Source organism: Buteo buteo, chromosome 7, assembly GCF_964188355.1.
Source record: "Buteo buteo chromosome 7, bButBut1.hap1.1, whole genome shotgun sequence".
Classification (NCBI taxonomy): Eukaryota; Metazoa; Chordata; class Aves; order Accipitriformes; family Accipitridae; genus Buteo; species Buteo buteo.
Window position 1 is genome coordinate 673,604 of NC_134177.1, and position 27,201 is coordinate 700,804.

General features: G+C 50.4%; 2 protein-coding genes and 3 long non-coding RNA genes across 5 annotated transcripts; 3 read left to right on the forward strand and 2 right to left on the reverse strand.

The window, feature by feature from the left end:
* Window positions 1–1,031: 1,031 nt before the first annotated feature.
* On the reverse strand, window positions 1,032–11,188 carry ERICH6 (glutamate rich 6). The gene is given in 12 exon segments (XM_075031181.1): window positions 1,032–1,912; window positions 2,364–2,595; window positions 2,879–3,031; window positions 4,303–4,388; window positions 4,536–4,693; window positions 5,537–5,604; window positions 6,591–6,811; window positions 6,814–6,927; window positions 8,180–8,296; window positions 8,399–8,445; window positions 10,671–10,786; window positions 10,875–11,188. Coding segments are annotated over 11 exon segments (1,572 nt in total). The 5' UTR covers window positions 10,783–10,786; window positions 10,875–11,188; the 3' UTR covers window positions 1,032–1,648.
* On the forward strand, window positions 8,215–15,516 carry LOC142032524 (uncharacterized). The gene is made up of 3 exons (XR_012650874.1): window positions 8,215–10,633; window positions 12,773–12,965; window positions 15,387–15,516. It is a non-coding gene; the product is annotated as an uncharacterized LOC142032524 (long non-coding RNA).
* SIAH2 (siah E3 ubiquitin protein ligase 2) lies at window positions 13,376–24,600 on the reverse strand. Its single transcript, XM_075031182.1, has 2 exons — window positions 24,191–24,600; window positions 13,376–15,665 (listed from the first exon to the last, which is right to left on the reverse strand). The coding sequence occupies exons 1-2, from the start codon at window positions 24,590–24,592 to the stop codon at window positions 15,108–15,110; spliced, it is 960 nt and encodes a 319-aa protein (XP_074887283.1). The 5' UTR covers window positions 24,593–24,600; the 3' UTR covers window positions 13,376–15,107.
* Window positions 15,657–23,178, forward strand: LOC142032523 (uncharacterized). The gene is made up of 4 exons (XR_012650873.1): window positions 15,657–16,880; window positions 17,302–17,402; window positions 18,920–19,063; window positions 21,877–23,178. It is a non-coding gene; the product is annotated as an uncharacterized LOC142032523 (long non-coding RNA).
* On the forward strand, window positions 23,188–26,256 carry LOC142032525 (uncharacterized). The gene is made up of 3 exons (XR_012650875.1): window positions 23,188–23,947; window positions 24,198–24,383; window positions 25,414–26,256. It is a non-coding gene; the product is annotated as an uncharacterized LOC142032525 (long non-coding RNA).
* The last annotated feature ends 945 nt before the right edge of the window (window positions 26,257–27,201 follow it).

The window sequence follows — 27,201 nt, forward strand, 5'->3', positions numbered from 1 at the left end:
CGTGGGGGAACGGTCCCTTGCTCCGTCTCTGGGGAAAGCTCTGAAATCGCCTGGGAACGGAGAGGTGAGGGGCAGCTGGCAGTGGGAGCGTGCTGATGCCCCACCACTTCTGGTAATTTTAGTATGTGGTTTTGCCCAGTGGACTGTGTTACAGGCTTTGGAGTGGATTTAAACCTCCGTTACTCCATTGAGCATCCAGTTTCTGCCCTTTCCCAAGGACTCTGCACCCGACTGACGCCCCTGTGGTGAGACCAGCGTGAGCCCGGGCTCGCGGGCAGGAGCAGTCCCCTCCACTGCCCCTCTCCTGGGGATGGGGTGTTTCTCGGGGCGGCGGAGGCTGGCAGGCGCTGTGCGTGGCTGCCTGGCTACGACGGCATGGCACGAGCCCCTTGCGAGTGGTGTTCGCGGTGCTATTAGCAGAGCCCTCATGCAGCTCAGTAACAAGAACTTGTACGTACTGTCTGTCTTGGACTGGTAGACTTAAATTCCAAATCTGTAACAAATGTGAACTTAATGAATATAGTATGTTTATCCAGAGCCTAATTTGACAAAAATTGGATTTAATTCTTTGGGATTCGTTTACTGTGCAACTTCCTACTAGTGTTGCGGTTGCTGCTGTATAGTGTAAAAGCTCACTTCATATGTGTTTGCTGACCTGTGGCCAGGAGAACCTGATAAAAGATGGGACAGTGAGGAACCCTCCAAGCATTGCCTCGCTCCCCTGGTGTTTCCAATGTGTCCTTATTTCCCATGGCCTTAGCAGACCAACCTTCAGGGTTTTCTGCACTGACCAGGGCAGCGCTGCCTGGCCGTGCCCTGGCTGTATGGACAGGCTGCCCAGAGAGCCCAAGGAGGTGGTGCTTCCTTTGCCATTCCTCCTTCTCCATGTGCTCCCATCCATGAGCAGGGTCTGGAGGCTGCAAGGTGTCCCCGTGTCAGATGCTGTATGCGGCAGCTTGGGCTGCCGGCTGTGCATCGCCCAGCGCGGTGTGCTGGTGCAGCGGGTATTCCTGTGGCCCCACACCTCCCTGTTCCCAAGAGGCAGTGCCCCAAGGAAGCCGGTGTGTTGGCTGCCTGTCCGTGGGCGCTGCGCTGGGAGGGGATGGTGCTGGCTCGCTGGGAGGAGCACTGACCGCCCGCATTCCCATCCTTGCTGACTGCTTGTCTCGGTTTTGTCTGGCAAAGTTGCTCCTTATCGCTCTGCGTCACAGGCGTGCTCAGGAGCTGGCTGACCCAGCCAGCGCCCGGGCGGTGAGCTCCTGCCCTGGGTGCGTTCACTTTTTGACAGTTTGTGCTGAGCACAGGCGAGGGCTCTGGCTCGTCTGCATCTCAGAGCACCCCTGCAGGCGCAGAGCAAAATTGAATGGGTAGGAGGGAGGCCAAGAGCCCTGGAAAAACCACCGGTGACTCATGGCAGCTGGGAAGGTCCCGGAGGTCTCCTGGGGTGGACAAAGTGACCCTTAAAGGAGTGACTTAGGTGCTTCTGGCTTCTGGCTGCAGCTGGAGGGTCTGAGGCACTTCTGTCCCATCCCTCCAGCTCAGCCACAAGTCTCCTTGTGGTGGGGTTTTTCTGCACTGGCAGCAAGTTTTCCTGGACATCTTTTTCAACCCCTCTTATCCTTTTGCCTTCACACCACACATGTGCTGATCAGACTTGAGCATTTACTATTGCCCTGACTGAGCTGCGTAGCTCATCGCTTATGTCAGAAGTTGTGCAAAGCCGTAAGATCTTTAAAGTCTGTGTGACAAGGTAAGCTGGAGGCTTAATTTTGTCCCATTGCTCGTTAGAAGGAAAGTTTAAGCATCCACGCAGTCTGTCGAAGAGCCGCAGAATCCTCACCCTGAAGGCAAGCAGCAGGAGCTCATCTTCGCCCAGCCAGGTAGGGGGAGGCAGCCGGGCGATGTCGCTGACCTGGGGAGCAGAGGCGAACTGTGTCAGCAGAGCCGCAGCATTGCGGGACGGGGCTTTGGTCTCTCCCCAGCAGATAAACCTGCCCCTGTGGAGGAAGGGAGCTGCCACGCACCCTGTCCCCACGGATCACAGCTCTCCTCCCCACGGCAGAGCCTGGGTGTCCCTTGGGGATGCAGCCAGGGACACTGGGGACCTGCACGGGAATGCTTCCTGCACTCTGCAGCCCCTTGCAGAGAGCCAGGGCTGCCAAGGCTGCCGAGTCCCCTGTCTGCATGGGACTGAGCACGGGTACACCTCCACTGTTTGCTATTTTGGGGGCCAGGACATGGGGCAACATAGGGAGTACCCACTGTGGGATGAGCGTGCTTCCCTATGGATGGGAGCTTCCCTGGCTGCTGCACTCCTGTGGGGAGCGGCTTTCTGTGGAGCTGCCTGTGTGCTTGAGAAATACCTGCACTTTAGCTCCCACGCTGAATTTTGCTTGTTGCCCCATGGCGAGGAAGGAAACAGTGATCTTGTCCTGGCCTAGGATCCTGACCCCCACGTGCCGGTTCAGGGAGATGAAGATGGGGCTCAGCGGGACGTGGGGTCCTGATGTCATGACACTGTTTGGCCACGTCCACCTTCTCACCCTGCTGCCTGCTTGGTCCAAATACTGCCCTCCCTGAATACTCATGTTTATCCTAAAAGAGAGGAAAATCAAAGCTCTGAACCCTGCAGCACCCACAGCCTACATCCCTCCTTCCCCAGAGGGATGGGACCAAGGCACAGCTAGTTTGGGATCTAACCCCCATCTCAAGACACAGCTGGGGTAGCCTTGCTCTTCTGGGAGGCACCCGAAGCAGGGCTCATGAGCTGCTATATTTGTCCTTTAATTTTTGAATGTGGTTAAAAATACTGTCTATGACCTTTGAAATTTAAAAGGCGCAGTGGAAAACAAAACTGCTCTGACCAATGTGAACATACCACACAGCTCCGTTCGGATAATAGCAAGTACTTCTGCCATTGGACTTAAATACTGCTTGTATTTTGACGTTACTCTGCTTGTCTTCCTGTACTATGCAAGTAAGCCATTTCTTCTCTCGTATAACAATGATTGCCAGATTTCCAGATGGATAGCTGTCATCAGATAAGGTGTTCATAACCCCTTTTTTTGTCTGGTTGGTCTATTATTACATACTAAGTATTTCAGAGTGCTACTTTGGAGTATAAAAATTGATGTATTACCTAGATCCCTGCGTTAAGGGCGGAATGGTGGTGTGCTGCCAGTGTTACCTGGGACACTGCCAGTGCTTTTCTCCTACATTGACGTATTCTGTGTACACTGACAAAAGAGCTGTTAGAGATATGGAATACATTTTTTTTGTTTTCTAACCAATAATCCAGGCAGAATCACTTAGCAAATTTATTTTAAAGACATGTTCTTGGACAATGCTTATGATTGTAGAAGCCTAGCAAAGTGAAGGGATCAAAATACTCAACTTGGATGACAGCAGAGAAAACAGGGAGAGGTATTATTCTCCCAGAGGAAAAAAAAAAAAACAACCAGGGGGAAAATAAGGCCCTTGGCCCTTAAACCTGACTTGAACATATCTAAACAGCATGTATTTTTTGTCTCACTGGGGTTTCCCTCCAGCAAGACTTGCTACTGTGAGCGCATGCGTTTATGGCACTTTGCCATTTGCCACCGCCGTGACCGGCAGCATCCCTGGGACGAAAGCAGCCTGGAGGGCAGAACACAGAAGTAGTCTCAAGCCCCTGTTTGCTTTGGTGGCAGAGCTCAGGTACACTTTCATACACCCCCGGGTCAGAAAGAAGTCAGCCACAGTAAGGAAAAATAATGTGGGTGACTTAAAAGTGTTAGGGCTTAAATAATAGCAAAGGCAGCCTGAAAGCTATGGGGTCCTTTGGTGAAACTGCCATGTTTTTATTTCTTCAGACAGTACTCTTAGTTATACTGGTAACTTCAGTTTGTCTGTGCACCTCTTACGTGCTCCTACGTGCAGGACAGAGACGTCAGCCCCACACCAGTGCCGGTCGGAAACATTGTGCTGGTTTGTTGGGGCTGAGCACTTTCGGAGCCCACTCAGCCAGCAGAGCCCTTCCAGGGGTGGCCAGAGCTTGGAGTGTGTCCGAACATGGGGCTAGCGCATTTCTTAAGCTGGGTTTTAAAGACACAAGTGCCTGTCCTTCATCAAAGCTACTGGCTGATCTGAAAAACTTCAGACCAAGAGCTATGGAAGCAGTTTCACTACTGCTTTTTTTTCAGACTGTGAAAGCGAGAGTGAGTGGTGGACCAGGTTATTCAGTGATAAAGCAGACTAGAACACACTTAAAATTACAGTTAGAACCCTGGACTAATGCAGGCAAGTGAATTCTGTAAAGGATACAATAACTGTGCTGTTCCATCTGGAAGCATGGTAAGGAATTTCCCTCCATGTTTGTAGTACTTTTCCAACAATTCATTCTTCACTACCTAAGATTAGAAAAGAAATGATAAAATGGATGAGAGCAGTCCTGCACCAGCTGCCCTTTAAAGACAGGCAGGTGCCAGGCTCCAGCCGCTCCGGAGTGTGGACACGTCCGAGGCACAGCCCATCACCATCAGGCAGCAGCTACTTGCCTTTCCACCCACAAGGGTAAAATCGCAGCAGGTGACACTGTCGGAGACGGGATCCTCCTTGGGTTCTGCTGCTTTCCCACCAGGCACCAGCGTCCGGCCCTTTGGTGATGGGGGCTCCCGAGAAAGCAGGTAGGAAATTGTGCCAGCTTGATTTGAACCTAGAGAGCAAAGGGAGGGTTTGTCTGCATCGGGTAGGGCTGGCAGCGTCAATGTCGGGGCTGCCTGGCACCTCTGCAGGGAGGCTGTAACTTGGGGGAGTGGGAATTTCTGGCTGAAATGCTCTATCCTGGGAGTCTGTCTTGGGGTATTTTCTAACAAGGACAGTCCAAAGTGTTCAGCTATTTCAGAGAACAGGATTGTAGTTTTTTCAATTATGTATACATACATATCTGTGTGAGTAAAGAATGACTTTTTTTGAATAGCATTCACAGCTCCATGCTCTGGAGGACTGACATGCTGAAATCCTTGGTGCTGCAAAAGCCTCAGTGCCCTGCCATCCTCTGTGAAAATATGCCCATATCGTAAACCTAGTTCATCTGTTCTTAGTCAAAATGCCTTTGATTTTATAGCTAGATCCAAAGGGGTGCTCAGTCATCCACAGCCTGGGCTAGGAATTAGTGGAGTATTCACCTGATCAGGCAAAAAGTTGATCACCCTAATGCTGGCAGTTCCTACCTTCCAAGGGCTTGGCTTTGCCAACTTACTATTCTCTAAGGTCAATTTCTGTGCCTCTCAGCTGAAATGTTCAGATATAAATACTGAAAGTCACAGCAAGGAGATCCTCTCTGTGCAATGGGAATGTAACTGCTTTTGTTTTTTCATGTGAGGGATTATTTATTATGGCAGTATCTAATTGAATGGGATTGCACACTTGACAATGAACTTACATGTCGCTGTATAAATCCTCGTGTTCAGTTGGAGAGCGTTAGAGACAAGCAATTCCATTCAATTCATTGTTGTAATAAATAGACAAATAAATACATAAGGAAATGCAAACTCACATTCAGCTACACTCGTCGCCTCTGCTGCCAGGAAAGCTAACTGTCTGGCCATTTGTCTCTCCTGCTGCCTGGAAAATGAAAGTGTTCCTGATATACATTTCATATATCCTGTTTTGAAAGCTAGAAGTACTGGATATCCTTGCTGCAGGAACACAAGTTTTTGAACCTGTTTTTCTCTCCGCTCTCATAATTACAAATAACAGTTACAGGCAACGGGATCTCACCAAAATAATAATAATCTCAGCAAAAAGGAATTGCTCCCATACAGAGATTTCAGTGAACAGACTGCGATTGCAATAGCATCAGCTCTACTGACAGCAGAGCTAAACATTGTAGTGGATTTTGTATCAAGATTTTATGTAAAAGAGAAGGAGAGCTGCCCACAAGATCAAGAAAACAGCTAATCTCCAAGAATATTTTCACTGTTCTTCTTATCTAGCTTCCTATAAATTTGACAGTGTCTGACAATGGCTTTGGTTTATGCTCTGTACATAATATGAGGTACTCGCATCATCAGACTGCAAAGGATCTTCAAGGAAACTAACGGTTTACTTCCAGGTATGCTGATTTACTTTTCTTTATGTCTATGCCATAGGCTTAGATATTTGTATAAGCTTTGGGCCTCCTGCTAAACAGCTCAGCAGAAGTCAAACTTGCAGAGTTCTCATGACTCTGGATATCGGAATCCAAATGCATGTCACAGTTTATGCAGCAAAATTGAGAAATACAAATTGTTTCAGCACCTGAGGTAAAAGCTAGACCCTCCCACAGCTGCAATTTGGTTTTGGCTCTACCTGTCTCTAGGTATTATGTCTGTCAGCAGCAGAATTAATGCTTTACCTAGCACGTACCTCGCCACCTAATACGGCCTGATGAGAGAAGAGCCAAGAGGGTTTAGATAGAATATGAACTTGTGTTGCCTAAAGCAAATTTTTTTCTTCCATTCCCTCTTGCTGCAGTTTCATTTTCTTAACGCTTCTTTTCCTTCCGGAGTCACCTGTGGTTCCTCATACAGACCTGATCCCCAGTTCTCCCTGTAGTCACTTCACGGTACCTCTGGTACGCTCTCTCCTTTGACAGCAGCCTGTCGGCTTCGGTGCCGTGGGATTTGTGGGGGCCAACAGCAATGGGAACGCTCCAGGCACCTTCGTGGTTCTTCCTCTCATTTACGATGAACTCGTAGAGGTCTCGATTACGCTCGCAGCAGAATTTCTGAAAGGTAGACGAGCGGTGCCATGAGAGCGGGCCTTTCCACAGCAAACCTCTGTTAATCTTTCCCGCCAGCTTACTGATTCATAATCCTGTGACGGTGGGCAAATGCCTTCGACGGAAGGGAACGGCTTCAGCAGACTGCCACAGTACTCGCACCTCGGAGCAGAGTCCTCCTCTGTCTGAAGTGGAGGTGGGGAGAGAGAACAAGGGGAGGACAGAAATACGGTATCAGCATGCAAATCCTCGTTTTATCTTGGGGAAAGAGGGCTCTGCTCACAATGCAATGTTATAAAGCACGTAAGAGCAGTTAAAACAGATCTGTGTCTGTGATATCGTGGAATGGTTTAACTCAACACATTAGGTTCAGGAAACCACCAAAACCAAAAGCCAATCTGTAGTAAATAAATAAATAAAACCCCTCAAAGAAATGGAATTACTGTAGTATTTATGAGACCCATTTCTTCCAAGGGAATGCTTCAGAGCATGCAGAAGGCTATAGTTGAGTACTCCGGTGCATTAACCCTTGCAAATACATTGCTTGGGGCTTCGAAGAGAAAAAGTGCCCAGATTGTTGCACTGTTCATGATAGGAAAATCTGTGGGAAATTTCATGAGGAACCACCAGCAGATTTGTTGACAAAAGAGCTGAGCATATTTGACCAGATGCAAATCAGGGCTGCTGCAGGATATTTTTTGAGGACGGGTACTAGATATTCTGAAAGAAATATCTATTTTTTGAAAACACGTTTTGAAGCTGAGTTGTAGAAGATGCAGCTGCCAAGAGCACGCTGCTGAATTTCATGTCTAATGCCTCTGCTCCCCAGGGCAGCACACCTAGCTCAGCGCTCCTTGGAGAGACAGCAGCCACCCAGCCGCAGCAGCAAGGGGTGAAGGGTACTTGCTCTGGGGCTGCTTAGCTGGTGCACTTCACTTACGCTTCATTTACTATACTACGAGTTTAGCACTTTCGTTCAAACCCTTTTCTGAACATATTAATTTGAAATACTTGACTTCTCTGGAGCATAGTTCCTGGAAATTCCCTTGTCCCCACCTCACGCGTAAGATTAACTCCCTCTGATGACTTTACTCTGCTAAGGATTACAGAGAACTCTATGCCCAGCTTGTATTCTTTGACTGTATACCTAGTATTTATATAAATTTTGTACCTCTGTTTTAGCCAAGGGGCAGAATCTTCTGCTAGGCAATTAACATAGTATGTAGTGGTGGTGAGAGGAGTTGCACAGCCTCTTGCTGTTTAGGAGTGCATAACAAGCATCATTTCAACAGCCTCACAGAAGAAAAACCCTTTCATAAAGGAACTCCTGCGTTAGTTTGGCAAAGGGCATTATTATTACTTTTCCTGTGTGGCAATCGTAGGAACTAAAATAAACTAAAAAAGCCACACAGTAGGGAACACCCACCACTGGCTCACCTCAATCTGTATGTTTTCTCGTGACAATTCGGGTCTGTAGGCCAGGAGGGTAGGCAGGCCAACGGAGGGGAGTGTGCACAGCAATTTCTTGAACAGGTTCACAAAATCTTCTTTGAACTCAAAGTGGAAAATACCAAAAGCAATGTGGAGTCATATCTTTGTTCAGAGGTAAAGCCGTTAAGCATAAAACGTATATATGCAACCTGGGTGAGTCCTTACCTCCATGTCACACAAAACATCCAAGCTGCTGAACTCTTCTGACAGGGCTGCAAGTAATAGCGATAATGAGAATTACTGAACAGCAGTGCTGTGTTCTCGGAAAGCTTATCTTCTAGACACATTTGTTTGTTCCTTTTTCAGCATGCCAGCTTTTCTCACCAACCACATCGGCTGCCCAAGACCTTCTTGCCAGACTTGCTCCTATGCTTTCAGAAGGCGGCTCTGGATCTGTGTGCAACCCTTCCCAAATGCCTGAGGGACTGGAACCGGGCACTGACGTTGGATCAGGGCTTTACAAAATCATTCCACTGAAGTCATGGAGATGGCTTATTGCTTAGGGTCAGTGACTTGTAGCACTAATCTAATATTGCATTATCCTCTAAAGCATTTCCAGCCTCTCTTGTCCTAAGAAGAAAGAGCTGTAGAGACGATTGGACCTTTTTCTCATTTCCAAGTGCAGTCCATGCTGCGTGAGTGCAACGAAGGGTTTTTTAGCCTTTGAGGCAACAGGAGACATCTCAGATGACTGAGTGTCTATCACTGTCCTCAGCAGTCCCAGGTTCGCTCTCGGCAGGCAGTGCTACCGACATCCAGCTGCCTCAGGTGCAACACTGTGTGCTGTCCCATATGTCACCTTCTATTTGAACATCGACATGGCCACCATGCCAGCTGCCATAGCCTCCCCTTCAGGCAAACTAAACACATTCCTTGTTCTTTTAATCTTGAATTTCAGTTCCCCTTGCTGCCACCCAATTTGTCTGGCCCTTCTAAGTAAGCTTGTTCTGCTTTCCAGAAAACACTCAGCCAGATGAAACTCTGGGCAGGCTGAAATACCAAATCCTTTCTAAGTCCTCCTCTTTGGAAAGTATGAAAAAATCAGGACAGGTATTTAAAAAGGAAGGGGTAAAAATCACGACAGCCCCATGTCAACACCCAGCTCCCAGGCCTGCAGTGGGAACCACAGCTCGGGCAGGTGTCTGGAAGTGAATGGACCCACACAGAAGGAAAAGCAGAAAGCGGCAGAAAGTGATGCTATGGGAGTTTCTTATGCTTTTAGAAGGCTGAATGATGTGGCTGCTGGTTTCCTTGAACTTTGTCTTTTTAAATTGCAGTACAAAGACGTGTAGTTATCGCCCTCTGCAATCAAGCTGTGACACAGAGAGTAACCGATCACAAACCCTGCCTGAGAAGAAGTGACTTCAGGGAGTGGAAAATGCACCAGTGGAGCTGTGCAGCTGGGGCACGGCTCTGGGTGCACCGTGGCACTGAGGGACACAGGGACGCCTGGTACCTGGGGTGCAGAGCTCAGAGCAGGTGGACACTCCATGTTCTTACTCTGCCCTCTCTAATGGGCTTTGCAGCTTCTGTGTCATCTCTGTCTACCTACTGCTGCTGCATCCAAACCCAGGTAGATGATTTACTGCTGGCACAAGTTTGGTTATGCTGTACTTTGATCGTTACAGCGACAGTCATCCCAAGGAGTCGTGAAGCTCCAACTAAAGTACAAAGCCTATACTGTTTTTCTCCTGCAAACATGTTCACAGTGCATTTCCAAACAAAGAGAGCACTGTTTATCTGTCGTGGGCTGTGCATGCCCCCCGTCTATTGAGATAGGTCTGCACGCAGCTTTCCCTAGTACTTTCAGCTGGTGTGCTGCGTTTTGTGGCCCAGATGACTCCTCCTGCTCTCAGAGGCACATGAGATGCGGGAGATGTTCTCCTACAGAGGAGAGCTGCCTGGCATTGAAAATGAAGCGCAAAGGCTGTTCGATGCGGTGCCCAAAAGGGATGGGGTCAGGCAGCAACTACCACTAATATGCCACATGCTAAGGTACAACGCTGTACTGCGGCGAGCAAGCGAAGGAGCTGGTTACTCGGTCACGTGCCGGGATGACTCAGCCGAGCAGAAGGAGAAAAAAGGTTGATCTATTTTCAGCTCTCCTTAGAGGCTTTGCCAGTACCTCTCACAGGAGTACAATACGCTATTTCTGCCGCCTGCTGAGCACTCCTAGGCCTGCCGGCTGGCAGAGCGTTCCCGCATGCTTAACGGGGACCCAGAGGTCCATTTAGAAGCGGCTCTGCAGAGAGGATAACGAGGGGACCGCAGAGGGGGATTCCTGGGGGCTGCTCCCGGGTGGGCTGCCACTTTGCAAACGGATCTCGGGAAATTGCGAAGTCACGCGCCTTCCACGAAAGTCGGTGGGGTACGAGGCAGCTTGAGTGAATGACAGTACAAGTGAGCAACCCCTTTCTTGAACGAGGCTGTTTCTTACTTGATTTTCCGCGGGCGTGTTCATGAAGCCAGCTAGCTTCTGTCTGCACCGACGCCGAAATTCCTGGCAGCTCCTGCGCCGCGGCGGGTTCAGCGCTGCCCGACGCCTCCATTGCCCTTAATCGGAGGCACAAACCCACCTGTTAGTCACGCCCAGCGCTGCCCCCGACGCTTATACTAACGGAGGAGGCTCTTCCAGACCTACCTCACTACAAATCCGAGCGCTGGAGACGACGCGCTCGGTGGGGCTTGCCCGCAGTTTCGCCGCCGCGATCCCGCCGGAGGGCTGCCCGGGGCGGCAGCAGCCCGTCCCTTCAGCACCGCCGGGGGACGGGCTCGGTGCGTGCGATGCTCGGAGCGTCCCCGAGAAGGGCAGGGGGCTGCCTGCCGGCCGGGGGAGCCTCCCGTACCCTCGGGTCTCCCCGCGGCCGGCGCTACCGGTCTCTCCTCAGAGAACGCCCGCGCCGCCGAGAGCCGCAGAGAGACCGCGCCGTCCCGCCGGCCCGGCCCGCGCCCCTGAGAGGCCGGCGGGCTCCCGGCCCCGCTCCCGGCCCGCCCATGGCGTCGTGCGGCGTCTCCAGGGCGACGCGGCGGGCGCGGGGGCTGCCGGGGCTGCGGCGGGGGCAGAGCCCGGCGGCGGGGGCAGAGCTCGGCGGCGGCTCCGCCTGAGGCGCCGGTGCTTCCCTGCCCCGGGCCGGTGCTTCCCTGCCCCGGGCCGGTGCTTCCCTGCCCCGGGCCGGTGCTTCCCTGCCCCGGGCCGGTGCTCTGCTCCCGGCGGGCCTGCGCGGGTTCCTCTGAGGGAGAGCCGCCCCGGGAGCTCCGCGGCCGGGCGTGGGGAGCCGGGGGTGGCCGGGGCCGCAGAAGGCCGCCGTGATGGTGCCCGTGGAGCCGCTGCGCCGGGGCCGCGGTGCGGGCTGGAGCGGGGGGGGCCCGTCCCCGTCCTCGTCCCCGTCCCGTCGCTGCTGGGGATCCGAGGGAGCGCTGGAGCCGAGCCGCAGCCTTCTGCGTGGAGTGGGAGCTGGGCCGGAGGTGAAAGGCGGGTTACAAACCCCGGTGCGGCTCGGCTGCTTGGGCATGAGCTCCTGACTGCCCCCGGAACGCCTGCCCGGGCGGACTTCTCACGGTGGTGTCATGGGCTTGTTGCGGATCTGTCGGTGATGTCTCCTGTAGGGCTAGGGGCGGTTGGATCCCTCCAAGGAATTGGCACTTGGAGAACAAAAGAAAGCAGTTTTCTTCAGAAACGTCGTTTGCAAACAAACGCAGGCTTTAGGTGCACCTTAGGACAGCGTGTATGTGCTACGTTATCTGGGCTTTTTATAAGAACTTGCAGTTGTCTTACAAGCACGTGAGTTCTACAGCAAAAGCAGCAAGTCGCTCGTTTTTAAAACTGGAAGGAGTACGTTGAGGTGCAGCCGGTGGTATTAGTGCCGCGTTTGGACACGCTGCTCGGCTGGCGTTGGTGCTCGTAGCTCCCCACAGCATTGGGGTCCTGGGACGTTGCTTCCAATGTCGGTTGGTGCAGATCCTGGTGTTGACGCAGGTTTCACCTCTGGCTGTGGCACGGCTGGAGGACAGTGCCTGTCCTAACAGCACACGGCCCAACGCTGGCACAGCCGCGGGTGGGAACCACTCAAGTTGTGCCATGCTCTTGCTATAAACTCATCAGTCCCTAGGAGTTTTTGCATTTTTTTCTTTGTGTTTAAAGCAGAAATTGTTTTTCGGGAGAACCGTCAACAATATAGTGTAGCGACTCAACAGAAAAACTGCTTCATAGGGACAACTCTTGGTCGCTCGTGTCGCCTTGTGCAGTTAACCTCTCCCAGGCGGTGCTGGAGTGCAGCTGAGAGGGGCTGTTGGGCACACGCTGTGTGCTGCAGCCCGCCTGGGCAGCGGGAGAGCTCCCCGTGCCAGGGAGGTCTGCCGGCTGCAGCTCCTGGGCAGAGTTTCCTCTGGGTACGTTTCATCATCCATTTCAAAGTCAGGTTGCTTTGTTGGTGGTCAGGAGTTTTGTTAAGAAAACCAGGCTGGCCTCAGCAACTTTTTTCTGAATATTTAGAGGAACTTTCACACACTTACTGATGTGCTGCCACTTCCCTTGGCAAGGTACTGGTGCCCTGCAAGCCCCTCCTGCCTCTGGCACTCGGACATCACCCTCGGGAAGTCGTACCAGCTGTGTTGTGCCCAGCTGCATAGAGAAGAAAACCTGAAATGCTTTGTCGACTGCTGGAATGAATGTCACCTGTTCATTTATTGGTCTGAAGAGGAAACACATTGCTTCTTGGCAGTACCAGCTGAGGTATTCCTTATCCTAAATTCGGTTTCAGACAGAAAAGATACTGGGTGTTGGGGTTTTTTTGGTGTGAGATATAATGAAAGTTTGCCATTCCTTCAGAACTGAATGGTGTGGAAAGACCTAATGAAATAATGTGTGTTAATTTATCTAATGTGGGTTATAGGCAACACTGGAGTAATTAATTTCATTAATCCTGCTATAATCAAAGACATGCCTCGGAGTTTTGTTTTACACAAAAAAGTTGTTATGTCCCAACTGTCAGTAAGAAAAATTATCTTCCACTATAAATGTTGCTGAAATATGGGAAAATGAATCAAATCCTTAGGAATTGTTGCTTAACAAGTTCTGCTGAAAGCACAGGTGTTAACGCCTGTCAGAGCCAGAGCTTGACTTTGATCCTGCTTAAGCAGGAGTAAATTAGTTTACTTGGCTGATGCTGCTGGAGTTCTGCCAGCACAGTGTAGCTGAGATCAAATGTAGGATCTTTATAGGAACTGTATACAAAAAGATTAGAGTAATTCCTTGGGAGGTTTTTTTCCTGTGGTCACTTCCAAATTCTCAAGGCTGGAACAAGCTTCTCTTCGCTGATGTGGTCCTCGTCATTCTCTTGTGCACTTTCCTGGGGACTGCTACCAGGCGTTAGGTGACGTTTGCATGGGACTCTGTCATAACTCCAAAGTGCTCTTCCCTGGAGGGATGCAGTTAGGACTGTTTTTCCTCCCTATGCATTATATTTATTCACACCAAGCTTCATCTGTCACTTTACATGTAGTTTTCTACTATTGTGAGGCTTCCTACCACTGAATAACTCAGCAGACTGTATCACCTCACAACTCCTTGCCTCTTCCAAATGGCAAACATCTTAATATTCAGGGAAGCCATATGCGGAGCTAGTATTCTGCTTGAGTGAATCAGACAGAAGGTTCTGGTCGCAGAGGGGAGGCTGCAGGCAGATTCAGCTTTGGTGACAGACCGTGATTTCAGTTCGCACAAGTCAGGCTGTCGGTGTTGCCCCTGGGTTCTCCTGCTTGTGCTGCAAAGTGGCCCTCTGGCAGCAGGGCTGGGAGGTGGCGGGGGCGAGCACCCCCTCAGCCCTGCGGCGTCCTGCTGCTCGCCTGGGTGAGCTAGCCCGCACAGGAGGAGGCCCAGCAGATCCAGCGAGCCAGGGCATGCAAAGTAACCGGGAAGTCATAGCTACTGTCACGCACACGCATGTTAGCACAGCATGCTATGCAGTGTAGTTTTTGCAAAGTATTTATTACAAAATAAAAGTAAATATGGCAACAAAACTTAAATAGCAAATGATGCGACACTGGCCATAAAGCTCTTGCTATATTATTAGTCTTTTACAATAATCAATAGTCAAGTATGTCTCCAAGGGAAGCTGCATGTGGACAGCTTGCATGTATTTCTATATTATTGGCTCTAGCTGTTTGAGATACATTAGATGTGTGCCTCCTGCTTTCACCTGTACCTGGCTGTGAGCAGTTGTACTGTGTGCTGGGCTCACTGATCCCCCTAAAACAGACAGGAGCCAGCAATTCCCATGCTCTGCCATGCTTTACCCCAGCTCCTCCTCCCCTATTTTGTTTTAAAAATGCAGCAAATGATCCAGTGCCCATCCCTTTTTAATAAGGTAGCAGGAAATGGAGTATCAACACTGAAGTACCTGTTCTCCCCCTTTGAGGCACAACTTCTCTTGTGAGAGGTTGCTTGGATTCTTTCCTTTCCCGCCTACTAAAAACTGTTATTAAAGCTCACCAGTGAGAGAGCAAGTCAGTGTTCCTGCTGAAGGGCTTTTAGCTGCGCTCCAAATGGGAATGCAGTACTCCAGGTCTCTTAAGCCACATGTCTAATGCAAGCACTCTTTAAATAAAATATAATTAAATTAAAAAAGGTGACTGTGTGTGGGGAATCTTCCTAAGGCACCCAAGAATTTAAAAAGACCTTTTCCCACTCATATTACTTACAGGACACTCTTGTTCCTCTTCTCTCCAAGGTTAAAAATGTTGGCTAGTTAGGAACCTTAGCATACACAATGACATAGTTGAATAGCATTAAAAAAAACGGAACAAAAAGAAAACCCTTGGCGAATGTAAAGCACTATGTCCAGACAGCCTAGGTTTTGCTAGCTACGCAAATACATCACGGACAACACGTAGAAATAGTCACGTTAATGCCAAGGTTTCCGTTGTCAGCAAAAAGGTGTGCTATAGCCGTATCAAAAATTAGGCAGTCGCTGTTCAGAATGGCCGCAGCCACCCCGTCATGGATGGAGCAAGGCGTTGCCTCCCAGGTCAGCCGGCGGCGGTTGCCGTTCAGCTCCAGTCTGTATGCAAAGTTCTCCGCTTGCTTACGGGTGCCGATGAGCAGCACGATGGCAAAAAACTGCTGGTGACCTTCATACTTCTCTTGTTTCTCCAGCACCAGCATGAAGTGGTGACCGAAGCACGACTGCATCATCACCCAGTCAACAGCCCCTGGAAGGTTAATGTCTGTGGCAAGAAAAACGATGTCTTCTCCCTGAAGGGTGGTAATGCTTTTGTGGGCGTGCATGAGGTGGGACATCACGGCTTCCAGGGAACCCTGCCATTTACAGGAGGCACCAGGACATGGGCAGGAGTAGGGACGATACTCACAGATGTCTTCGTGTTCTGGCTTTTCTGTGTGATGGAGTGTCAGAGAGCAGCCTGTTGTGGCGTACTGGAAAAAGACCAAATACAAGCTGTCAGGAAAGGCACCAGCACTAGTGTTCGCTGCTCCCACCTGTCAACTGGAAACACTGGTGATCAACCAGAACTCTTGTTCTCATTGCAAATTTTACATTAGATACTTCTATTTAGCCCTGGATTCAGAGCTGAGTTTTACTTATTTTTGTTTCCACTTAAAAATGGATTCTTCTTGTCTTTTGTGGTTGTTTTTTTTCTAATGCAAGCGCTTAGATAAAACGGATTGTAAGGCTGAGTTGTAGTTAGATTTGCTGTTGTAGTTAAATCTGATCGGTCCAGATCAGCTGAAGTGGTCCTGGTTTGGATTTTTCTTTTCTTTAAAAAGAACAAAGGATTCTAGTTTCAGCAAACAGCTACTAGAGTGAAGTATTTTTAATAGATGTACCTTATTACCATCAGAGAGCAAAAGCACTCCCATTAAATTCAAATGCAGATTCCCCACAGCTTTTTTTTAAACACTGGAACAGTTTCAACACTGCAATTGTGAGAAGTGGAAAGGGAGAGGATGATTTTTCACCAAGCATAAAGCTAGCACACAAGTAAGTACCCTCTAACTTCTCTTAATGTCATTGGGCAATTTGGAGGGTTAATTTGCTTTAAACAACCGGGGATGCTCTTCCTTTTTCTACGGTCAGTTCAGTTGTCCACAGTGACTATATTGCTTTGACGCTACCTCCATAGAGGAAAAAAAACTCTCTCCTGTTCTCCCCAAGAGCACAGCTCCCCCAGTCTGTAGGTATCTGTAGCAATATCAACTCCACTGCTAACACGAGCATGTACGTTACAACATGCGTGCACGGCTGCTTATGGATGCTATGACACTTCCTTGAGGACAGATATAATCAAGGTATAAATCATTATTTCTGGGCTAATATGTCTGAAAGAGGTTTCAGCTCAAAGGGTTAAATGCCCAAGGTGCAAATCACCCACGCTGTGAGCACGGTGCTAGGAATACCAGGACAGAACCTCGACGTTGTGCGTCTGGAGGAGCTTGTTTTATAAGCCATAAAGAGTTAACGTGAGCCTTCACTTACTGTGTCTGCCCCTGCTGCTTAATCCTCTGCTAGTGGCTTTATTGCAGGGCGCTACAGTGGAACAAGGCGTCCTCCTGCCAAAGGCAGAAGCCCCATCACGGCAAACGCGCCCGTCTGCCATGCCTGCTGCCCTGCCGCGCAATGCAGCGACACAGGTACGTGTACACGCGCAGCCCCACCAGCCTGCTGGTGTTTCCCATGTTCCTACCCCCGTTAACGCTTCAATCGTGCGAGGTGCTGAAGAGCAGCTCCAAGTCTAACCTCATTAACAAAAATAGTAAGAATATACAAGCTGCTGATTGGGCGGAAGCAGCCATCTACACAAAAGCGACCAGTGGTGAGTACAGAAGTGAGAGCTCAAAAACAAGACGAGCAAATAGCGTTGGCTTTGCCCTTCCCCGTGAGAAGTACCTGTGCTCGTGTGCTCCCAAACCCATCGCCGCGGGTTTCGTTTGGTGAGGAGCCCTACCAACAGTGGGAGACCATGAAGAGCAAAAACTGACTTGCTGTCTTTGCAAATGTCATTCATCTTTATCATAAGCCTCAAAAGCTTGCTCCGTCTCTCCCTGTGTACAGGTTATACAATACCTTTGAGCTATGTGGCCTGTGCACCTTCTCCACCTCTACTGTGTCCTTGAGTCGGGGAGCCAGGGCTGCGCATGGTGTTAACAGTGCAGGTATGCTACTAATGCCTGGGCTGGCATGACTGTTTTCTGCTTTTTCATTGCCCTTCTCATCATTTCTGGTACTCCATGGCGGAAGGTATTTTGTACTTGTTTTTGTAGTCATTTGTTTAGCACTGTATTCTCTTTCCTAAGAGGAAACAGTCAGCTCAGAGCTCATCACCATATACATAGCTTAGTGTGCCACATTTTCGCCAAGTGTGTCACTCTGCGTGTGCTGCTCTGAATTTCACTTTGACAGGATAGCTTTCTGAGTGTCCTAAAGCATTTGGAAAACACCAGTTAAGCTTGAAAGTGTTCAGCAGAGGCAGGCCAGTATTATGAACCCTGTAAATTAAAGCAGGCAGGGACACAGGATTAAAGTAACTCGTCTGAAGCCACATGGGAAATCAGTGGCAGAGCTGGGAATAGACTGCCAAGTCCAAATCCCTCCTGCTCTAGCCAGCAGCCTCTCCCTCTAGTATAGAAGTAGTGTGAGATACAAATAATGCTTCTGGAAAGAAGATGCCTGCCTGCTCCTGTATGTGCATCAGCAATGTTCATGGACTCAACAAGGACTGAGACCCTGTCATACTTCTCTCTACTCCAGTGCTTTGTAAAACCTCTGTCCCTGCTTTTAAGATCCCTCCAGCCCTCCGACGTATTCGCTGAACCTTGGGTACAGATGCTTAGCCCAGTCTAGCAGTGACCCTAGGGAGCTCCCCCAGGGATGCACGGTGAGGTCCAGCCCAGAAAACAGCGAGCCTCTGTGCTTTCCAGAGCCTCGCACCAGTGAGGAAACTGGCTTGGGCCACAGCCAGCTGCCTGGCACAGCGCATTTATAAACTCTGTTCTGCCAGCAGTGCTGGGTCTGCTGTTATGGTTCACATGGGAAAGGACCAGCGAACATTGTGTCATTTCATGCATAGAGCATGCAAGCTCTTATGCACCTGTGCAGGTAGGGTGATGTAAGCAGACCCCTGTGTGTAAGGGATGTCTGTTCAATTAAAACCAAAATAAACTGAATTTTTATCAGAAAAAAATCCCACCGCTTTATTAGAGTCTACTATGTCTTGGAAATAGGAAGGGTGACCTTATTTAGGTTTAGTATATTTGCTTAAAATCTTTAAAATGACTTTTTTTTTTTTTAATTAAAGCTCTGAAGAGGCTGTAGAAGCAGCATTGGACAGTATACAGGAGTAAGTTTGTATACAATAACATGACTGTGCAATTTCTGTTTGCAAGTTGTTCGCTTACATGGGAAACCTCTCATGCTTTCCCTTGAACTGATAGTGTAGCAGCAGTGGTCTAAGGACATAGAGCGGCTTTGCCCGCCTCCTACCACCTGTCTAAAGAAAATTGAAGTGATTAGTCTGGTATTATTTAAGACTTGTTAGCTTATATACAGTCTCACTATGCCTTCCACTTTTTAAACACAAAGTGATGGTTGTGAAGTGCAGAAAGACTTTTCCACAGAGCAAAGTGTAAGAGTACAGCACAATGAATTTACTGGATTCACTTTTCTTCAAAAGTACCATGACCATCTGGAGACTCAGAAACATGGCAGTATCTCCAGTTAGAGATGGCTGTGTTCAAGGATCTCGGAAGACTCTCTTCATGCGAGGTATCTGTCCTAGCTTCCGTGATGCAGAGCATTACCACTCCTAGGAAAGCTGGTAAGAATGGGGTCTCAATCCTCTAAAAAATCAAGCCCTGTGTACTTAGATTTTTTTTAATGTATGTAATAACTAGAAAAGTAAATTTCCTTTATTATAAGTAAAACTCATTGTTAGGTTGAATTAATCACAGCAGTGACAATTCACTGGTGTACCTATGCAGGATTTTTGGTGGAGTTTTTTTGTGTGTTTTGTTGTTGTGTTTTTTTTTTTTTTTTTTTCTTTTTCCCTATCACACATTGCTAAATGCCATCCATATAGCTGCCCAGCTGGGCTCCTACCAGTGTGTAAACAAACACGGAGTTTGCTATTGGATATTCTTTCCTTAGTGCTGGGCTAGTTTTTGCCTGTGTATGTTGGAGGTAAGTTCTACTATAAACTGAAATGCAAGCAGGAACTGCCTGCAGTTTTACACAGGGCAGACAAGGAGTGCTGGTCCCACGTCATTTCCGTGGCCATGCTAAGATCACTCAAGCATGAACATCTTTGTTTGTCAAGTCCCACCACAAAAGGCTAGCAAAACACGGCAGGACACAGATCTTGGCTAATACTCGTGGTTATGTGAGGACTGCAGTTCTGCCAATGACAACAGAGAACACTCACAACTCGTTTTCTCATAGACTTTGGATGAAGTGGTTAAATCGAGAAACACCTCTCCCACCCTATGCTGCTCAGTTAGCCAGGTCACAGTTCCAAGTTTAGCAGCTAATGATCACAGCGTACCTCACACAACTGCTGTGAAAATGGGTTCTGGTGTCTGTTCAGGAAGCTGCCAATTCATAAGATTTATTTTCTTTCATAGCCAGTATTGGACAAAACCCCCAAAGTTACGGAAGAACCAAACTAAGTCAGCTTCATAACTAGAGAGCACCTTTGTATTATTTTCCACTTGTACTTGTTTAAAAGATGAAAGAAAACAACGGATTCCTTTTGGTACTTATTAATTAGGAGTTTGAGTGTGTTTATGAAGTGCATTTTATCCTGTGCAGATTGCTTAGAGCACTAAAAGGCATTTTATGTTTTCAGTAACTTTACTGTGACTTTACGACTTAAATCCTCCTATAGATTTTTTTTTTTTTTTTCCGGAAGCCCTGTAAAGCACCAAGATGCAATAACTGTAATTCTTAAAGCATTTTAAGAAGAACCACCCTCAAAGCAACTAGAGCCACGGGCAACACCAAATCCCCATTTTCTGTTGGCTCTGCACTGTTGTGTCTCAGTCCTACTTATTTTGAGTGCCATTCATACTTGTCTCTGGAAGTGCAGGGTCCTCCTCTGGACAGACCACTGTCTCTATTTGGTCTTTCACATTTTCTGGAACTCTGACTTCCCCCTCGCCTCCCGAAAGCTTACATCAGGTTTCCTTAACATGGTGAAAACCACAGGTGAGTCAGACCAGGGCCAGGCCCTGGTGCATAGTCAGCTGCCGCGTGCCGGCTGCAGAGCGGGGCAGTTCTTGCCGAAACCCCTGGTGCTGCTGCAGCACCCCGTGGACGCCCACCGCCGAGGGGCATGGTGGGCCACCTCCCCGCTGGCTGGCTGCGACCTACATAACACCGACTGAGAATTACAGCCCTGACGGCATGCTGCTGTTTCTGGGCCCAAGAAGTGAGAGCGAAAAGCGTTAACGTGTGCTAATTTCACTTTGCGGCTCTTGGGAGCAGTGAAAGCAGCAGAGCAGGAATTGCTCACGGCAGAAAAAAATTCACATAAAAGAGAGGGTGTCCGAGGGAAGAGGAGCAGAGACTTATCTATGCCTCTGCGAGGAGCTTCTGGGTGCCCGACGAGTGAGGGGCAGAGAGCTTGCGAGCAGATGCTGGTGCGCGGGGAGGATGCACACTCCCACGCCGGTCGTACCGCGGCATGGTCTGGGACACGGGGCTCCGAGCAAGCCATGTTTTCGGGTCTGAGCTAGACAACTCACAGGTGCATGTGTGCCCGCAGCAGCATGGCGTGGGGGAACCTGACATCCTGCTGGCAGTGCTGCCCCAGTGCCCCTGCGTGCAGCTGAGGCCGGGGGCTGCCCCGGCCGTCCCCTCCCACGCGCTGCAGCCCAGGGCTCCTGCCTGTGCTAGCATCTCACCAGGTAGCTGCGAGGTGCAGCATGCCGACCACTGCTGGTTCAGTCCCTCTCCAGCTCTCCCAGCTCTAAACTGGCTTGCAGGCACTGTATCGAGAAACCAAACCAAGCCCCGAGCTGGCGTGAGCCCAGTCCGCGACCTCCTGCCGGCTGCAGCAGCAGCCTCTGACATGCCGACCAGCACAGACCTGTGCCTTGGGTTACTGCAGAGACCACCAAAACACCCCTGGCTCAAGGCGAAACACTCACAGCCCCGTAACCAAGATGCTGAGCTGCCCGATCCCCAGCACATTGCAAACCTCACCAGCATCCCTCCTCCTCCAGGTCGCTGCTTTGAAGAGCACAACATCAACCACAGGAGTAATACTGGGAGGAATTTTTGGAAATGCTCTTTTCTTAACTGGCTGACATCTGCTAGCCTTCTTATTTATCTTTAGAGAACGCCAAACTGGAGGAGTGTTTACAGCTGATGCACCTGAACCAGAACTTGCCTGACAGACACAGGGATTGCTATTCAGTTCTCCCAGGGGGATATGGCATGGGGGTGTGTGTATGTTCTTATACGTACTTCTCTTTGTTCGTGCTTACTTCTCGAACCATGGAGAAAGTAAACCTCAAGGGGTAAAGAAGCCAATCCCATAATTAAGGGCTTAAGAAACCTTCCTCTTACCAAGTGAGTAAAGTAACATCTGACAGGTAAAGTTAGGAACATCTCATCTTCTTCTCTTTACAGGGAAGAGTCTATAGGCTTTTTCCTCCTTCTCCCATGCTTTGTTTATCCCCAAAGCGTGGGGATGAGCAGGCAGGAGTCCTGCCTGGCAGTTCAGCTGCTGGACAGACTGGCATCCTGCGGGCAGCAGAGCTGCACCTCGGTGCAATGAGGGGCTGCGAGGACTCTGGTCCAGGGAGCCGCTCCAGCCTGGATGCATCCGTTTCATTAAGGACAAGCAGGGAAAACTACCTGCCACAGACGAGACCGACAAGAGACTTTAGAAAACGAGAACTAGGCCAGCGTTTCAGTGAAAAACCCGCACCGGCTGTTTGTATTCCCTCGGGCTCAGACTGGGTCACAGCTGGGCGTGTGGCTGGCTGCACTTGTTGCTGTGTTCAGCAGAGAGGACCAGTGTCCCACCACTGCGCTCCATCTGTTACTGCCACCGTGAGGGTGACTCCCGTTCAAGGGCAAGTGGTAAAACAGCCCCACACTATGAAAAGCTCCGCAAGGCAGTGATCCCATCCCGTGACCCAGCCAGCCCCCTGAGGCAGACGGGGCTTTCACCACCGACCACACCGTGCTGCAAGAATTGACACGGACGATTCCCTCTGGAGGTACCGTTACTCCCTGCGCATCCTTAGCGATGCTCCTGCGGGCCGGCCGGGGAAAGCTGCTGCTAGGGACTGGCTTTTCCAGGCAGAGGTGGCGAGTGCCTGCTCGCAGCTCTCACCGGAAAGCTCGCCACGTGCCGCTGGAGCCCGGCGGGGCCCGCTCCGGCTGCATCGGTCCCACTGCCAGCCTGACCACAGTTCTCCATGGACAGCTCTATATTTTAAAACTTTCTTTTCACATTCCACATCAGCGATGGCTCCAGCAGTTCCTGTATCTGTCCCTCCATCGCTTCAGCCTGTGGTTTTAAAGTGCTTTTGATATTACAGAGGTATGAGGATCAAGGGGCTCCAGGAAGATATAAAAAGGGCCTACTCAGCATTGCCTGCGTGTACGTATCTATCTGCCATCCTGGTGAATGTCTATTAGGAAGGATGTGCACTTTAGAGCAGTTCACCTAGTTCTTTTAGATAGAAAACTCACTTTAAAAAAAAAGAGATTTAAATGTTTAATCTGAATATGGGAAATAGTGCTGAGAGAGAACAGACTTGAAAAAAGAATAATTCAGATGTAATTACTGACCTGACAGCTTACCAGCCCCTGCCCTTCCAAAGGAGGGCTGCAGAGAACTAACGAGAGGGACATGAACAGAACTTCTGCTACCTCCATAAAACCCTTTTTTAAGACTGAGCACCAGCATAGCTTAAAATAACTGGGGGTGGGGGGGGGGGGAAGTCTGTCCTTTTTATCTACTGATTATGCCAAATACTAGGACAAAATTTAGAGCCGGATTTCCAGTGAATTAGAAAGAATCATTAGAAGTTTTGCTTTTAAAGGCTGGTGGCGCTCCCATCATCTTATTTTACTTTAGAAACCTGCAGAACCATGAAACAGGCTCATGGAGGCCAGCAAGTGCCTCCTTTTACTGTTCAGTGTTTATGACGGGGAAGAAAGAAAGGGAGGAAGGGGACTCGGACCTGCAGAAAATGAAGCTGCAGAGCTACAGCTTTGCTGTCTGCAGTGGGTCTGGACAAGTCCCACATGCTGGTGTGGGAGGAGACGCCTCCGGTGTCTTCAGCGTGGGCATTATTGTACATGCCAAATCATCACCTTCTACAAACTGCCAAGTGAACCTGCTATTGCTTACGTTGGATGAACCTTAGAAAGCGCCTTAAAGTCTTCTCGTGGGCTGCAATGTTTCTCTATCGAACTAGCAACGAAGGCGAGACGTAAGCCCATCAGGAAATTCTGCATCGGTCTGCTCTCCCCTCCTCAGTCCGCTCGGTGTGCAAATCCGAGGCCAGCGCAGAGGCGGCCAAACACGACACTGTACCTACCCCAGCCGGTTCGCGGGGTTTTGGAACTGAAAGACCACGAAGGCAGAGGATTCTTTGCCGTTAAAAGAAACAACCACAAACCAAAAAAAAAAACCCGACCCGCCACGCTTCGAGGCCGCGTTTATACCGAAACACCCAAATGAGTAAGCTTTTCCGCTGCGCTGCTTTTTTTTTTTGCGGAGGGGGAACCTAACCTGACTGCGAGCCGCCAACACCCAAACTTTGCCACCCGGACAGAAAGTTTTTTTTCCCCCTTTTTTACTAGGGGGAAAGCCTTGAGACAGAAGGCAGGGGGATGGGGATGGGGGGGGGAACCCGGGCGGCCCTACCGGGCCGCCCGGGCCCCCCCCACATCCCCATCCCCCTAAAAAAAAACCCCTCCTTACCTTGCAGGGGAAGAGCACGGCCGAGGCCACCTTCTCCATGGCCAGGTTCCTGATGCTGGGGGTGAGGGAGCCCCGGCAAGTGGGGCAGAGGCTCAGCTTCTGCCTGCATTGATTGCAGACCAGATGCCCGGCCTGACACTGGAGGATGGGCGGCAGCACATAGTCGAAGCAGACGGGGCACTCGAAGAGCGAGGTCAGTTCGTGATGCTGCTGCTGTTGCTGCTGCTGCGGCGGCGGCGGGGGAGGAGGAGGAGGAGGAGGAGGAGGTGGCGGGGGGGGAGGCGGCGGAGACGCCCCGCCGGGACCCGGGAGGACGGCGGCGGGCACGGCGGGGGACGGGGCGTGCTGCTGCTTGCCGCAGGGTTTGCTAGCGCCGGGGCCGGCGGAGGACGGGCGGCTCATCGCGCCGGGCCGCCGGAGGGAGGGAGGGAGGGAGGGAGGCGGCGCTGACGGCAGCGGCGGCTGCGCGCGGCCTCCGCCCCGGTCCCGGCATGCTCCGGGCGGGCGGGGCCTCCGCCGAGCGGCGGGAGCGGCGGGGACGGCGGGCGGAGGAGGAGGAGGAGGAGGAGGAGGAGGAGGAGGAGGAGGAGGAGGAGGAGGACGGGCGGGGGGCGGTTGCGCGGGGAAGAGGAGCTGTCCGCGGTAATTGAACGCCTGTCGGCGGCGGCGGTGGTTAAGCGCCTGTCGTTCCGTACCCAGAGCCTTCCGAGCGAGGAGGGTGGTGGCCCGTCCGGGGGCTGGCGGAGCGTGGGCTGCCCTGCGAGGGGGGGCGGGAAGGTGCGAGGGACGTCTCCCCTCAGGGGTGCGAGGGACATCTCCCTCAGAGGTAGGTGCGAGGGACGTCTCCTCTCAGGGCTGTGAGGGACATCTCCCTCAGAGGTAGGTGCGAGGGACGTCTCCCCTCGGGGGCTGCCTTTGACTTCTCGGTGGGTGGGTGGTCGCCGCCGAGAATCGCACCTGCCAGCACGCGTGGCTACGGACCCGTGGGATCGCACCGGGATAACGGAGGTGACTCCCGCAAACGGGAGCGGGCGTTAGGAGAGCTGGGCGCAGGCTGATGCCATGCTTACGGGGCAGGTTGCAGTGGTAAAAATGTGAGAAAGAACAATGAAAAGTGTTCTGGGCTCTTTTGAAGTGTTATATAGAATGAGATACTTTCTTAGTTCTGGTTTCACGTGTGGGGACCGGACAAGGAAAGAAGTTGGGCTGTTTTCATTCCCTAGATATACACTTCACTGGAGAAGTGACGACGCTGAAGTCTCAGGACAGAAATCTTCCAAAATCCCCTTCCTATTATAGCAAGATTGAGGAATAAAGAAGAGTGTTTGCTCGTAGATGGTGGAGTAATCATAAAATTACACTTAAAATCTTCACCAATGTCTTACCAAACCGGTTCCCGTTAAAACTGAATTCACAACAGAAAGCGAAACTCTTGATAACTAACTGCTGGGAAAAAAAATGTTGAATAGATTCAGACATGGTATAATTGAGACATTTGTACCATTTTCTCTAGAAATTATATGGCTGTATGATATATAGACTAAAAAAGACTACTGAGTTATTAAGGCTTTGAGGAAGTTCCCTCTTTTTTATCTGTAGGTTTTATCAAAACAAAATGGGAAACTTGGGTTGTAAAAGCTGTTGAGAAACTTTGCCATAGGCATATGAGTGTGTCTTTTGAGATTAGAAAATCAAAGTTAACAGTCCCTGAGATTCTAGTCTGCATCCTGGAGTGCTGAGTCCTTTCCTGCCCTGATCCCATGACCTGGCATGAAAACAAGGCCAGAATAGTCCTGTGGTCTTGGAGAAGACCTCTGACTTGGTTTGTGGTTTATTATATGTTCTGTGGTATAGGGAAGAGGAAAAATAAGAGCCTTTTCACAAATAGACTGGAACGGTGTAGATGTTTATACAAATAAAACATGTTTTTTCTCTGCTTTCAATAATACAGGGTAATTTAAAAATCTGTTATTTAAGCTATATATATATAATTATATTTTTTAAAGGTCAGAATGTGGCTATCCCACTTTTTTTCAGCAGCCCCAAAGACTCCTCTTAAATAAATAATGTACAAAATAGTTTTTAGAAGGTTGGTGTCTGGTTTAAAGATGCTCTGAATAGAGTCCATTTCTTCTGCTTGGAATAAATGGGGAAGCACAAGTCGGACTCTGAGCTGGTCGAGTAAGTGCCAGAAAGGTATGAGGCTGCCACCGACTTCCCCGGTTATTGATCCTCTGCTAAAAAAGACCCTGGTCTCTGGAGATAACCGTAGCCTGGCTCCCTGCAACGCCGTAGGTTACTGTGTCTATGCCATAGGAATAATTGTTTGCAGTAAAAAGGTGATTTGTAAAACGGTGGTAAATGGAGCCATGAGCTCTGCTTGTCTCCTCTGCAGCTTCAGAGCCCATCGCGACCAGGTCCGTGCAGGAGAGGGACCTTGCGGGTGACGGACGTTTCCACCACTTTCTGAAGCTGCGTGGCCGGGATGGGGAGGGCGGTGGGTGGGTGGCTGGGAGGGACGCGGCAGCGCCAGCCGAGACTTAACCGATGCTGGCACATCCACGCAGGGAAGAGCTGACATCTTCCCTACCTGCCAGGAAAGTCAGCGTGCAGCCCCCGCGGGCAGCCCCCGGTGCGGCTGGGTGGGCAGCGTGTCCTCCCCAGTCTGGCAGGAGGTTCTGGTGGGATGGGGGCAGAGGGTGCCCTCCTGCCTGCAGACAGGCTGCCTGTCACCTGCCAGCACCCTCTGGCTCTGGCTTGTGCTGGTAGCTCTGCGGCCGGCATTGGGGGCTGCCGTCTCCCCAGTGCCCCCCAGCTTTTGGGTGCTGCCAGCCCTGCCCCAGGCCCTTCTGCGTGGTGCCCGTGCCTGGGTGGCGGTGGCACGCCTGTCACGGTGTCACCGGGGCTGCGGGTGCCGGGGGGCTGCAGCGCTTCGGCTGAACCACAGCTCTGCAGCGGGGATGCCACGCGCTCAGGGGAGCTCTGAATTCAGCAGAAATTGAAGAAGGGGG

Excerpts from the sequence above, each read along its gene's own strand:
- SIAH2 (XM_075031182.1), bottom strand. The coding sequence starts at position 24,592 with ATGAGCCGCCCGTCCTCCGCCGGCCCCGGCGCTAGCAAACCCTGCGGC. Across the intron at positions 15,666-24,190 it reads CCGTGCTCTTCCCCTGCAAG|TACGCCACAACAGGCTGCTC; the intron begins GTAAGGAGGGGT and ends GTCTTTTTCCAG.